Source organism: Scomber japonicus, chromosome 3 (genome assembly GCF_027409825.1).
Source record: "Scomber japonicus isolate fScoJap1 chromosome 3, fScoJap1.pri, whole genome shotgun sequence".
Lineage (NCBI taxonomy): Eukaryota > Metazoa > Chordata > Actinopteri > Scombriformes > Scombridae > Scomber > Scomber japonicus.
Window position 1 is genome coordinate 29826847 of NC_070580.1, and position 13151 is coordinate 29839997.

The following is a 13151-nucleotide window of genomic DNA, read 5'->3' on the forward strand; positions in this document are numbered from 1 at the left end:
CATTTATTTCCTAGGCTTTCTTTGGACACACATGCAGCTTTGCAACGGTGATTTAATCACAACCATTTGTTTACTACATTAATGAATACAACTTTTAGCATTCTTATGTCTCCTTAAGTAATGAACAGATTCAGTCTTTTCCCACCATTGAACATAAAGTGCTTGAAAACAGGCTGCATTCCTGCAAATTGCTGTTATTTAAAAACAGCCGATTAAGTCCCAGAACAGCTTAAAAGTATGACCAAAGTTGTATCACTTGGTTTTTGGACAGATTTCCGGACAGATGGTTGTCACAGATCAGACCTGTCAGCTGGTAAATCTGTCTGTTTCTCTCCTCCTTCTCCTCAGCAGCATGAACTATCCCCCCACTAAGCGCCTCCGAGGCCTGAACCAGGACATAGCGACAGCAGGGACTTTCGATGACCCGTTTGGAGATGACGAGGATTTCACCCAGGCCGATTTGGATGAGATTGACATTATCGCCTCGCAGGCCATCACCTCGGCTCCTGCGTCGGGGCTCGGGTCTAAAACAGCCATGCCGTCATCTGTGGGACAGAGCAAACCTCAGAGCAGAGCCACAACCAATCAGAGCAGAGAAAACACCTTTGGGTTCACAAGCAAAAGAGGGAATGCTGGGATATCGAGCAGGGAGCCGCTCAGTGAGTTCAGAGCAAGTTTTTTTTTATGTGGAAAAGATGTATAGACTCACACAAAAATAATTTTTCGTAATCATCACATATGACCCACTAGAGCTGCTTGTATTTTATTATTATTATGTTGTGTTTGGGACATTTTTGGGTGTCAACCTTTGAGCAGTGGGTGTGTAGCCCCAGCCAATAATTTCACGCAGAATGTGAGTTCTGGGCTCCATAAAAATGTAGCTGTGAAACAACAGAAAATTATTTTATTTTATTTATCAGATTCACTGCTTTGTTGTCGTTGCGTTGCAGAGGAGGGGCACATTTTGAATGATTACAAACAGCAACCGATAAAGCCTCCATATTGTACCTTTTTAAAGGAGCAAACCTGGTGGATTTCCGTATTTCATCCTATTGACTAAGCTACTGTTTGTAGCTCGATTAGCTTACAGTCCTTGATTTTACTGATATTTACCAAAATCAACCTGCAGAGAGATAATCCATCACAAAGTGTCTGTGTTTTTGTTAAAATTAGGATATTGTTGTGGGCTGAAGCAGCAGTGAAAATAAACTCTGAAAGTAGAAGATTACTTATTTATTCCTCCACTTGCATCGTATATACCAAGGCAGTGATTTAAACACTGCTTTGGCGCATGAAACACATTCAGTTTTATCAGTCCAGGTGTTGAATCTAAAATGCTGTGACTGTGAATTCCCTCTCCTGAAGGACTCTCAACACTGACCCTCCGTTTTGGCTTTAAGTCTTCTACAGAGTGTCTGTACCACTGTATGTGAAGAGCCACTTTGTGCTTGAAACACACATTAAATTTTAATAAGCACAGATAACAGTGTTGTGTCCTTCGGGAGAAAGAATTTAATCAAATTTAAAGCAGAAAAAAATGAACAACAATGTTTTACTTCAGTCTCTAATTATTCTTAATGGTAATCTCCACTGATGACAATGTTTTCATAAAGATAATAACAATCTTAACAGCATGCCACAAACTCAAATTTCTAAGTAATCATGGTGAATGCTGCTGTTGAGTTGCATTAGTGTTCAGTGATGTTTAGAGGCAATCTGTTGAAGGTGCAAATGTTTCACTTTGAATGAAAATTAGTCTCAAGTGTCCAAAAATGTAGAGAAAATACAGATAGTGGCTGAAAAGAGAATTTATAGAAAGATAAGAGAAAATGTGTAAATTGCATTGTTTACTCAGCTGTACTTGTAAACTGTTAAAATGTGCAGAACCACTGCAGCATCTTCTAACAAGCAGATGTGAAAGTGAAGGTCAAACATCTGTTACTGTTATTGTTCACAGTTAATGTTGTTGGTTGTTTTGTGTGTTCAGGTGACCGGCAGCAGCAGTTTGGGTCGGACAGAGAGGATTCTTACGGCCGTCTGGAGGCCCAGCATGCAGAGCTGAAGAGAAAGGTGAGACTCAGTGGTGTCTTGCTTTTTTAAAACTTTACAGAAAGTGCCATGCAGGGCAGATTTTAGAGAAAGCTGTTAGACATCACCCAGGAGGAGAAGAGCAGGGAACAAAACTGCATAACCAAAACAGAGAGCCATAACAGGGCAAGTCTTCTCAAGCAGAGAGATTGTACGCTGGATAAAAATTCTCTGTGTGACGGTGTTAGTAATGTGTGTTTATGTGTTGTGTGTATGTAATTAGCTGAAGGAGGTGGAGGACGAGATTGTGTTGAAGAGCGGGGAGATCCGGGTCTTGAGGGACTCTCTGAAAGCGGCTCAGCATGAGAAAGAGACTCAGAAACAGAGCCTGATGCTGCTGGAGGCACAGAAACAGAGAGAGCAGAGTGACAAGGAGAAGGAGCTCAACAAGAAGGTGAGGAGCTGGAAAACATTCATACAGTACATGTAATGCTCAGAATAACATGATAATCACGTGTTGTCTTTGTGCAGGTTCAGTCTCTGCAGTCAGAGCTGCAGTTTAAAGAAGCAGAGATCAATGAGATAAAGACCAAACTGCACAATTCAGACAAAAACAAAACCGCCTCTCCATTGCCAAGAAACAGGTCAGTCATCATCAGTATTTCTAACAATTAATTTGATAATCAATTAAATGTTTAATGTCATGTTTCAACACAAGCCCCACTCATTTTCTGGGTTCAGTTTCTCCTGTGTGACAAGTTGTGACAGTTTATATGATTGCAAACTGAATATCTTTGGGTTTTGGACTGTATGTGAGACAAAGCAAGACATTTGAAGACATTACCTCGGACCCTGGTACTGTGATTATTTGCAGCTCTACTAAACAGGGTTAAAAAGCATGACAGTGTGGTAACACGGCAACGTCACAGAGCAGCTGTTTCCTGCTCAAAGTCAGTGTAGCTTCATCAGATTTACATACAGAGTTTCGTATTGAGAAATCCAAAGCTTGACAGACCTGCTGTGCTTAATGCTATTTTTGGACAATTGCCATTTAGTTTTGTTGTAGCAAATATCAATGATCAATTTCCATTATATTCATTTATCAGTTGATGATGATGATATATCAGCTAGTGATCAATATTCCATCACTCGAGTATATTAACATAAAGTGGAAACATTTGAGCGTGTGGTTTTGTCCATCACTCATCAGTTATATTAACTAATTTAAATAGTTGATATAACTGATGAGTGAAGGACAAAACCACAAACTTTAGACACACTTATAAAAAGACAACAAATAGATCAACAGAGCAGCACAAGTTCTCTGCCATGTCTTATCATAAAACACACCTGTGTGGATTTCTCAGGTTTAATGCAACAAGACATTAAGGGGTGATTTCCAAGACAGAGATTAAGTCTATTCTTGGACCAGACATGTTTCTCAATGGGTATTTCAACAGAATCTTGTTTTTAGTTAAGCACAAATGTCATTCACTGTCTGACAAACTGGATCTGTAAGTTATTGGAAGACCTTGAACGTGATGTTTGAGCCAGTTTCAGGGAAGTCTGATATTTACTCATGTAAGATCAACAAGAGGAAGATTGTTAATCCCTTCATACATTACAGCCATGAGTCACACTGAAGTACATGAAACTGATGCAGCTGTAACTCCAGATTGAAGCGTGTTCACATCGGCTCATTACATCAAATCAGAATGATTGATTATCATCTGCTGATCTCTGAACTAACAGACTCTTCTCTCTCCTTTTTAGTCCTAAAGTATTAAGCGGTGTTGCCCAAGTGCATCATGGGAGCAGCAGCAGCTTCTCCTCTCCAACAGGAAACGGTTTCATCACCAAGGAGACGTTTGGAGCGCAGGTCACATCCAGAACGACACCAGTGAAGACACCGGGGAGGACACGGAGAGAGGGTGGGTCACATGATGATGTCATGAAAGTTGTTGTGGTGAAACTGATGTGATTATTGTTTTGTTTTGAGAGTTTTTACAGTTGAACTGTGTGTGTGTGTGTCTGTGTTTGTGTCAGCAGACAGAGTGGGATCTAGCAGCAGATCTGGTGACCGTCATGAATTGCACCGCCCAGACCCCTTCCTGTCCATCAAACCCGCACACAAGCAACACCAAGGTCAGTTAGACTGCAGAGCTTCTATATGAAGATCAATATAAATAAAAAACCTGCAGCACATTTAAATTAAAATATCTTTAACTAAAGTCGCGTACTAAGTCAATCACTAAAGTCCGACCATTTCTCTCTTTGAGCGACAAAGATAGACTAATGCACACTTTTATATCTATCAGGCTATATTAATTCTCTCTTGTCTGATTTACCCAAAAAGTCATAATCAATTATAATTTGTTGTAGCTTTTTTCTCATTTGTGAAGCCCTGACAGTTGAACTAACCTGTGTGAAAAGTGCTAACAGGTCATGTTTGATTGATTTATCTTCATGAGAGGAGTGATTTCTGTCATTAAATCTGAGGTTTCTATAACTTACCAGTTGCCATGTTTTTTATGTGTATGCATTTCTTCATGTTGTCCTCCAGGTGGCTTCCTGTTGGGGTTGTTGCTGCAGCAGCCTCTGTCTCCCAGCAGCCTTGGTCTTTCTCACCTGCTGTCTATGAGTGTGACTGACATCAAGCTGACATCCAGGTAAGTCCATCCCACTTGGATGGTAAAATAATGTGTTTGATACAGTCCTGTAGAAGTTAGAGGAAAAGTGCAGTAGAGAGAAAAGGTGCCAGAAACCAGTGCAACAAAATCAATCTGGAATCTAACCCGAACCCAATCAAGCAGGAAGTGAAAAAAACATCACTTTTTCTTTCTTCATTACCATCACTGAAGTCCTTTGAGCAGGGTATTTAATAATCAGCTGTATTAGTGAAGCAGCACAGTATCCAGAATACAATAGAGGATTCATATTCACCCACTGGTGATACCAAAGGTTTGTGATATTATCTGTAATTTCCCTCCTAACCTTTTTAAAACATAAATTTGACTTGAGTAGTCATAGTAATGTTAGTTTGAACAACAGTCGTGTTTGTAGTCCTACCAGCAATACACATCACATCTACACATCACATCTACACATCACGTCACATCTCGACCACAAAGGAGCTGAAATGTTGTAAAACACAAACTGACGTGTTGTGTTGTGTGTTATGTTTTCAGCGGACTGCCTGCAGGTTTTCTTCTCCACACTGATGCTACAGCCGGTGTCAGCAGCGGTGGAGGCGGAGCTCCCAGAGCTGCTCTGAGTCCGGTCCAGAGTCTGGCCGTGACAGGACTCAACATGCTGAGTCAGAGCCGACCAGCAGCCGCAGCCAGCGGCAGAAACAACAGGTAGACTGACTGATGAAGTTTACATATCTGCTGCTCACTGACAAATCCACAATGACAAAACCATTACAGCTCTGTGGACAACAGAGCCCTCTTGTGGCCAAATACTGTAACAGCAGCAGCAATATGGTAATTACTAAATATTTACACAATTCCTGTAAATTGTAGGTTACATTGATATGTCTGCTCTTGCATTCAGTGTCTAAAGCTCATCACTGAGAATTACTGCACACTGTACACTGGTAATCATGTTTCACCATATAAAAAAAAAACACATTTGACTCATGAACTACATTTTTATATTACATCTTCAAACACATCAGAATGTAATAAATAAACATGAAAATCATTGAAAATATATATATATATAATAAGTTCTGACTTGACAGCTCACAGCAACACAGAGTCCTGCTGAGTCTTCCAGGTTCGCTGCAGTCAGAAATAATGCTTGTCTGAGCTGATATGCCAAGACGTGTCAGACAGAGCTGAAATAAAACCGGTCTGTACAGTGAAAGCTTCACAGTCGTCTAGCTGTCCCACACTGGCTCAGCTGCAGGTAAAGCTTCAGATGTAGCAACATCGCTGCAATAGTGACTGAGAGCTCAGTGGAAAAGCAAATGACACAACATGACTTCAGAACAATATTATGTTTCAACAAAAGAAATACATCTAACCTTTAGCACACTGCTTATTTTTATTCGGTTTTTATTAATCTTCATATCTGTACAGAAAACTAGCCTAAAACTGAACTTCTTGAGAATTCAGAGCAGGCCTTTATTATGTCACTTCACATTGATGTTAGTTTATATGTCACATGTTTTATATAAATGCTATTTGACTTGTTGAAGGCTGAACAAAATATATTCTTATAACACATATTAATGGTGTTATTCACAGCATAAGAGGTTGCACTTGTATGAAGCATGTGTTATGAGGGGACGGCATAAATATGAGAAATACGTTTTTGTGTGTGTGTGTGTGTGTAGGTCATGTCCCGGAGCCGTCCTCCTCCTCCCTCTCTTGGACCTCCACCTGTCTCAACTCATTCAGGCTTTGGACTCGCTCCACTCGACGTCCGCCGGCAGCAGCGGTTCAGCCTCTACAGGCAGCAGCTCTCTCCCGGCAGGCTGTAATGCTGCTGCTGGACTGGGGAGACTGGAGGAGAGTGGTCTGACTGGTTTTAGCTTGGAGGACACTGGTTTGGCAGCTCTGAGGCTCCTCTACCTGCTGGTGGCCAACAGTGACGAGGTGATGATGACACAACAGTAGGGATACAAACAACCAGAACGGTTTTATCCTGATATATTGTGAATTTAAACAAACTGATTAAAGAAAATAAGACTTGGTTGTAAATTCTTGTTTTACACACTGTTGACTTTCAGGAGTCTGACATTATTTTCCAATATGTTAAAGACAGCTGCACATTATTTTATACTGAATACAACAGCATAAATAACATTTGATCTGAATTAATCTTAATGTTCACGTGTTTGTGTACAGTTTGCAGAGCTAATGATCATCTGTTTGTTTTTTATCTGCCATGTTGACCTTTGACCTTTCCCCTGCTCCTCAGGTGGTGGAGGCTGTGTTGACAAAAGGGAGTCAGAGTAATGTTATAGACGACAAGGTATGGATAGAAAAGCAATGAGTCCGACATTATGGCACAGGCAGCATTATCAACTTTGTGGTTTAAAACTACATATTGTTTGTGTGTAATCATAATATCATGGTGAGCTTAGAATTAGTATTTTTTCACTTGAACATTATTTTCTAATTAAATTTCCCCTTTAAGAAGAACTCAGACATTTAATTGAAGTTCACATCTTCCCTCTCTCTTGTCTTAGACTGACCACTCAGCTGCAGGTGTGGGTCTCCTCTCCCAGAATGCCTTGCTGAGGACAGTGTTGCGGCTTTGTGATGTGGGATTTTGCGGTGGGGGCTCACATAGGGAAGAGCTTGTCATCAGCGCCATGAAGATACTGTGTGTGCTGACGGAGAAGATGCCACACACACACACTGACAGGTGTGACTCATACACACATCAAGTTAGGGCTAGTTCGTGATGTATTGAATTAATGTGAATCTTTAGTTTTTGCACATTAGAACATGGAGAAAAAGATACCTTTTACTCAGAAAGTAACACAAATACTCTTTGAGTCATGGCAGTCATAAACTGTGATATGAAAAGTTGCACAATACATGAACATGCTGCAGTTTACATGACTGTCGTGACTCCAGGTGTGTGAACTCTAGATTACTCAATGTTGGTAGCTCAGTCTAGCTAACCAGCAGTCTGCAGATATCAAGCTAATGTTTGGTCAAGAAAGACGATAATGAACATTAAAAGAAGTCAGTGAGAGGCTGACACACTTCTAAACTGTAAACTCTGTACTGTGACTACAACTGATGATTATTATCGCCGCTCCGCAGTAGCTTTCTATTTGTTTAGTCTATAAAATATCAGTTAATGATAAATCCACAAGTTCACCACATGTTTTCATGCTGATACCAACAAAAGAAAAATGTTTGAGTTTTTCCTAAAATTTGTAAGAGCTGCAGAAAGCAGTGAAGGTGGACTCCACCCACACTGATACACCCTTTTCATGACACACAGACGTGCTTTATTTGAATTAATACAGGATTACACACACACACACATACACACACACATGATGCAACACTTACCTGAGTGGAGGACTACTGGAGGTAGAGGTGTGGCTTAGCAGGGAGTGTGTGTGTGTGTGTGTGTTTTTTGAATTTTCCGTTCGCTATCACTGTTACATAATACTTGTATCTGCAGCGATTTCATTGTGATGACGTTACAGAATGTAGAAATAAATGATGAAATATATGAAGAGCTTGCAGGGGAAGAACTGGAGATCACTTGCAGAAGTTTCTCAATATTAACAGCTCATTTTCTAAAAAAACATTTTGTAAGAACAGATCACAGCACACACCCTGATTTAAACCTGATTAATGCAGTTTGATTAAAAAATGTCTCTCTCTCTCTCCCTTCTAAGAGACATTTCCTAACACACTGACATCTGAACAACTCACTCTTTCCTGAGAAATGATCTCTGATGATGATGCATGAGTAACAATAAAGTAACTTAAAATTGTGAAACATGTCTACTTATAACTTCTTTTAATCCCCATGAAATTACCTCACATGACCTCTCCTTCCTGTAAAACAGAATATCTTAAATGGTGACATTATCCTGCACTAGTGGGCATAAATTAAAATTTTAACCAATAAAACATCCTTTGAACATCCTCTCTTGTCCACCTGTCCCTTAAAATAAAATTGTGTTTATGTTCTGTACTGAACTATGACCCAGCCCAGCATCCTGTTTCAACAGGAAATGCATCAAATCAAGGAATGTAAGACTGTCATTTTATGGGGACTTAACACAAGATCATCAAATTCAGTATAGTTCTTCAGTGTCCAACTTATTCAGGGATTATTGTGTGTTAATGTGTTCCCAACTAATGCAGCATGACTTTTTTTATTATATATGTTCACAAATGTGAATATCAGCTGTAACATGGATCATTATCGTGTAGTGGTTCATGTTACTTGCCATTTTGTCTATAAAACAGCTAAACTAATGGCAAATGTCCCGCGTTGGTTCTCAGAGTCTGAAGTGATTCATCAAACAGTTTCCTCAGTCTGACAAACGGTCAAGAACCTCAGAGATTGAGAGAAAGTTCAGCTGCTTGATAATGTTTAGTTTTTATTGTAGGGATGACTGAAATTATGAATTAATCTTTTCAGTGTTTACTTTTTTTCCCCCACTGCTGGTCTCATCTGTTCTCTCGCTTGTCTCTCTCAGGTTGCAGTGTGTGTTGCAGGTGGTGTGTGCGTGTGTGTCAGCAGACAGCAAGTTGCAGACAGTTTCAGAGTGTGTGTCTGCTCTCATGTCCATGGCCGACCACCCGACCCTGGCTCGGCAGCTCTGCTCTCATCACGGTGAGCCTCTGCCCGCTGCTACACATCCGTTACCCTACTGAACTGAAATTATCTGTAATTTAATTACATCAATACAGTTAGTCAGTGGTCCCCATAGTGGGTGCTTGAAGGACTGTCCAAGGATGTCAAAAGATAAATTTACAAACAGTGAAAGCTACTTTGGTCACAGCTTTTTGTGGAGAGTGAAGGCTAGCTGTCCTACACTTATCTGCAAGGGGGAAATGCTCCTTATTAGCTATCAAAGACCTGGCATAGAAAGCTAAATAACTAAAATATGAAGGATCCATTCTTTAATCTTTGTTTTAATGTCTTTGTTTCACCTCACAAATGCATTCATTTCTCTAACCTTTGGTTTTCTTCAGACCCGTGTGTTTTCCTGAAGTTGTTCCAGTTCATCAGAAACAGACCAGTCAACCAGGCAACACAGACAGGCCTGATTCTGCTCGACCTGCAGGTAACACACACACACACACACGTACATATGAAATGGTCTAAGTAAAACTGTAAGCAGCACACTTCAGGCAGCAGTGCAGACACACGACAGACTCATGTGTTTGGCAGACTCCTCTCATCTTTAACTGCCTGCCATTGTAAATCATGTGTTAAAAGCTCAGTCGGCTGTTGAAGCAGCTCATCAAAGCTCAGAACAGGTGAAAAGACGTTTATCCAAAGGAACGCACAGATGTTGGAGACAGTAACAGAACTAAACTGTATTAAAAAAGTTCCAGTGTGTTTCATATTATAACCTTCAGTGGAATGGCATTTTGATGACTGTATTTTAACATGCAACATCTTCTACTGGATCTCACTTTCATATTTGTTGTCAAAAACCTTTAAAAAGTAAAATCCAACATGAACTACAGTTTTATTGAGCAGGTAAATGCAGCTTTTAACTTCTGCCTTCCACTTAAATTAGTCTGTTAGGGACCAATTAGCCTTTAAATGTTTTTACCAGCCTTGGACAAAAGGAGGCTGTTATTTAGAGCTCAGCCATTATTTTAATAACAGCTACTTAGTTACTCACCGAGTTGTTGTTGTTTTTGTGTTACAGGTTGTTCGTTTGCTGAGCAGACTGATGACTCAGAGAACAGAGAGCTGGACCACCAGCCAGCACAGCAGCTGTCAGTGTGATGCTGAGGTGAGTCTCACACACACACGCACACACACACACGCTGACCCAGATCTTTAAATGTAGTGACACTAATTATTTCTTCAACCCTCCTTGTGTCTCTCTCAGATCGTTCAGACAGTGGTGATTATTTTCCATCGTCAGTGGTTGGATCTTTGTGATTGTCAGGAACCAACGGACTCCACAGGTCAGTCATGCTCCAGCCTCCTTCTCCTCTGTTATTAGTGCACTGGTGAAAAGTGACGTTGATGTAAAGCTGTTTTTAACTCATTGTTCAGCCTCTAAAAATATCACTGATTGCTGTCAAGTGCTCACCATTCAGTTTCTAAAATCACTGATGACTCTGCCGATGTTTGATTGCCACTTAAATTTATTTTGTACTTACTATAAATAACTATGTGTGTGTGTCTGTGTGTGTGTGTGTCTGTGTGTCATCCTAAATGACTATCTTTCCTCCAGGTCTGACCCCGCTCCCTCCACAGGGCTCCACACCCTTGTTGCCATGGTGGCGCGGCCCGGCAGCGTCTCTGCTCAGGGAGTGTTTGCTGCTGCTGCACTGGCTGCTGCTGCATCACAGAGGCTTCTCAGAGAGCTGCAGGCCGCTGCTGCACATGTACGACCAAGTGATTCCTGCTGTACGAGACACTCTGAGGAAGATCCCCGGACTAAGAGAGAGCGAAGGTTCACACACACACACACACACACACACACACACACACGCTTAGAAACTGTAAAATTTAATTTCGTCATTTCATTGCGATCTAGGCCGAGATGGAAAAAATTAGTCATTAAAGATTAAAGAGCCATGCAAGTTCAACTGTGGTTAAGCTTGAATGCACTGTTGGAATTACGTCATAATTTAGTATAAAAGTCAATATGTAGTAAATCTACACCTGAACACACCAGATCAAACATAAATGATCCCTCAGAAGAAGAGGCAAAGCTATGGCTCCACACTCATTGATGAGTCATTGATGCAAACACATCAGTAATACTAGGCTGAGTCCTGTTGACTAATATCAGAATTTAAATTGAACTTCAACTTGATGCAGACTCAGCTGGTAAAACATGTCCAGTTGGTGATTATCAAACTTCAGCCTCTGGTGACCATGAAACAGTTGTACACTGTGATCAGTCAATCACTGTCACCTCAGAAAGATACTGACTATCACTCAGTGGTCTTTTTAGTTGCTACATGTAGCATTATGTAGCAACTCTGCATTTGTTCTCTGAAGGTTTGTGTTTTCAAGCCACTTCTACACCAGAGATGCACCAGATCTTTTCTCTCCTAATAGATTCTGGTACCTAAACTAACAGTTATTGGGTGATGATCTTATACTGCATTGTGTAACATGAGGGAAACGTGACACTGTGGCTTTATGACTGAGTCAGCAGCCTGTTATGAATGAATCAATTTAACAAGAATTTACACCTTACTCAGGTGTCTTCATACTTTTGGCCACACAATGTTTCATCCATCAGAGCTGTCAAGTTAGGCAAACTCATGTTCTTCACTTCCTGTTTCCTGTCTTATCAGAGCTGGCATTGGAGGAGATCTGCCGCTCGGAGGGTGACGACACTGATGACATGGACACTGATACTGGCTCATGATTGGCCGCTGCCACTGAGAAGGGCAGTTTTACAGACTGCTGATGTGATGTTTAAGACTGTGACGACGACTAAACAGAAACTGTGTCAAATTTTTCTCTGATAACTTGGACATTGGAGAGAAATTTAAAGATTAGAGAGAAGTCAGCATCTGACTGAAGGGGGAACAGGAACTTAACAAAAAAACATGAAGGTTTGAACACTGCTGCTGTCTGTTCATGTTCTCCTACTTTATATTCAACAGTCAGAACCGCTGTTTCTCCTCTCTGTAGTTTAGATTTTATTTCATTTTTAGGGATGTATACTGATTGCAGAATAATTTAAAACCATTTCCTTAAAACTGAAGATAGATGTCTTTAGATTAAGGCGACCATGCAATAAACTGTCTGAGTATAACATTGAATTGCAGAATTAAATATGAAAGAGAGAAACATGTAAATATAAAAAAACAACTGGACTGTTGGTGATGGAGGTTCAGAACATGATTGCAATAATTAATACCAATAATAAAATATATCCTGAATAAAATAACAAATAAAAAAAACAGTTTGAGACCAGATCAGTTTGTGAAACATCTTTATTTATTTCAGCAGCTGTAACTGAGGTCACACGTTCAGAAGAAGGCATCCTATTGGCTGGCTCCAGGTCTGTTTGACAGTGATTGGTCAGCCTCGGTCAGTGGGAACTCAAAGATGAGCATCAGGAATAATTTTAGTCCGGTTATCTCAAGATTACAACTTTCATCGTTTTCTTATTATGATACAACACATGGCGCTTACATCAGATCCTTTATCCTGTTATCCTGAATTGAATTATGCTGTTATGTTGCCACATCAGAAATAGTTTTCTCATGATCACAAAATGAACCACGCTGTTATTTTTGGGGATGATGGTCAATCCGAGCCAGTTCTGTCATGACGGTCCTATCAGCCACCGGGAACAAAATGTCCCAGAATAATTAAGCCTCCATGTAACTGTTGTTATCACTGCCATCAACATGTTTGTTATTCAGGGTAGTCGTGTCACAAGAAAACTATTTATATGTGGAAAAAAATAGTAG

General features: G+C 40.4%; 1 protein-coding gene across 1 annotated transcript; it reads left to right on the plus strand.

The window, feature by feature from the left end:
• Positions 1-278: 278 nt before the first annotated feature.
• On the plus strand, positions 279-12607 carry atrip (ATR interacting protein). Its single transcript, XM_053316528.1, has 17 exons — positions 279-659; positions 1988-2070; positions 2312-2482; positions 2560-2672; positions 3802-3959; positions 4078-4173; positions 4592-4697; positions 5217-5387; positions 6371-6632; positions 6958-7011; positions 7229-7407; positions 9218-9354; positions 9717-9808; positions 10406-10492; positions 10592-10670; positions 10943-11164; positions 12021-12607. The coding sequence occupies exons 1-17, from the start codon at positions 284-286 to the stop codon at positions 12092-12094; spliced, it is 2460 nt and encodes an 819-aa protein (XP_053172503.1). The 5' UTR covers positions 279-283; the 3' UTR covers positions 12095-12607.
• Positions 12608-13151: the final 544 nt, after the last annotated feature.

Coding starts and splice junctions, on each gene's coding strand:
- atrip (XM_053316528.1), top strand. CDS start 284: ATGGTTGTCACAGATCAGACCTGTCAGCTGGTAAATCTGTCTGTTTCT. Junction 5,388..6,370: donor GCCAGCGGCAGAAACAACAG/GTAGACTGACTG, acceptor GTGTGTGTGTAG/GTCATGTCCCGGAGCCGTCC. Junction 10,671..10,942: donor GGAACCAACGGACTCCACAG/GTCAGTCATGCT, acceptor TCTTTCCTCCAG/GTCTGACCCCGCTCCCTCCA.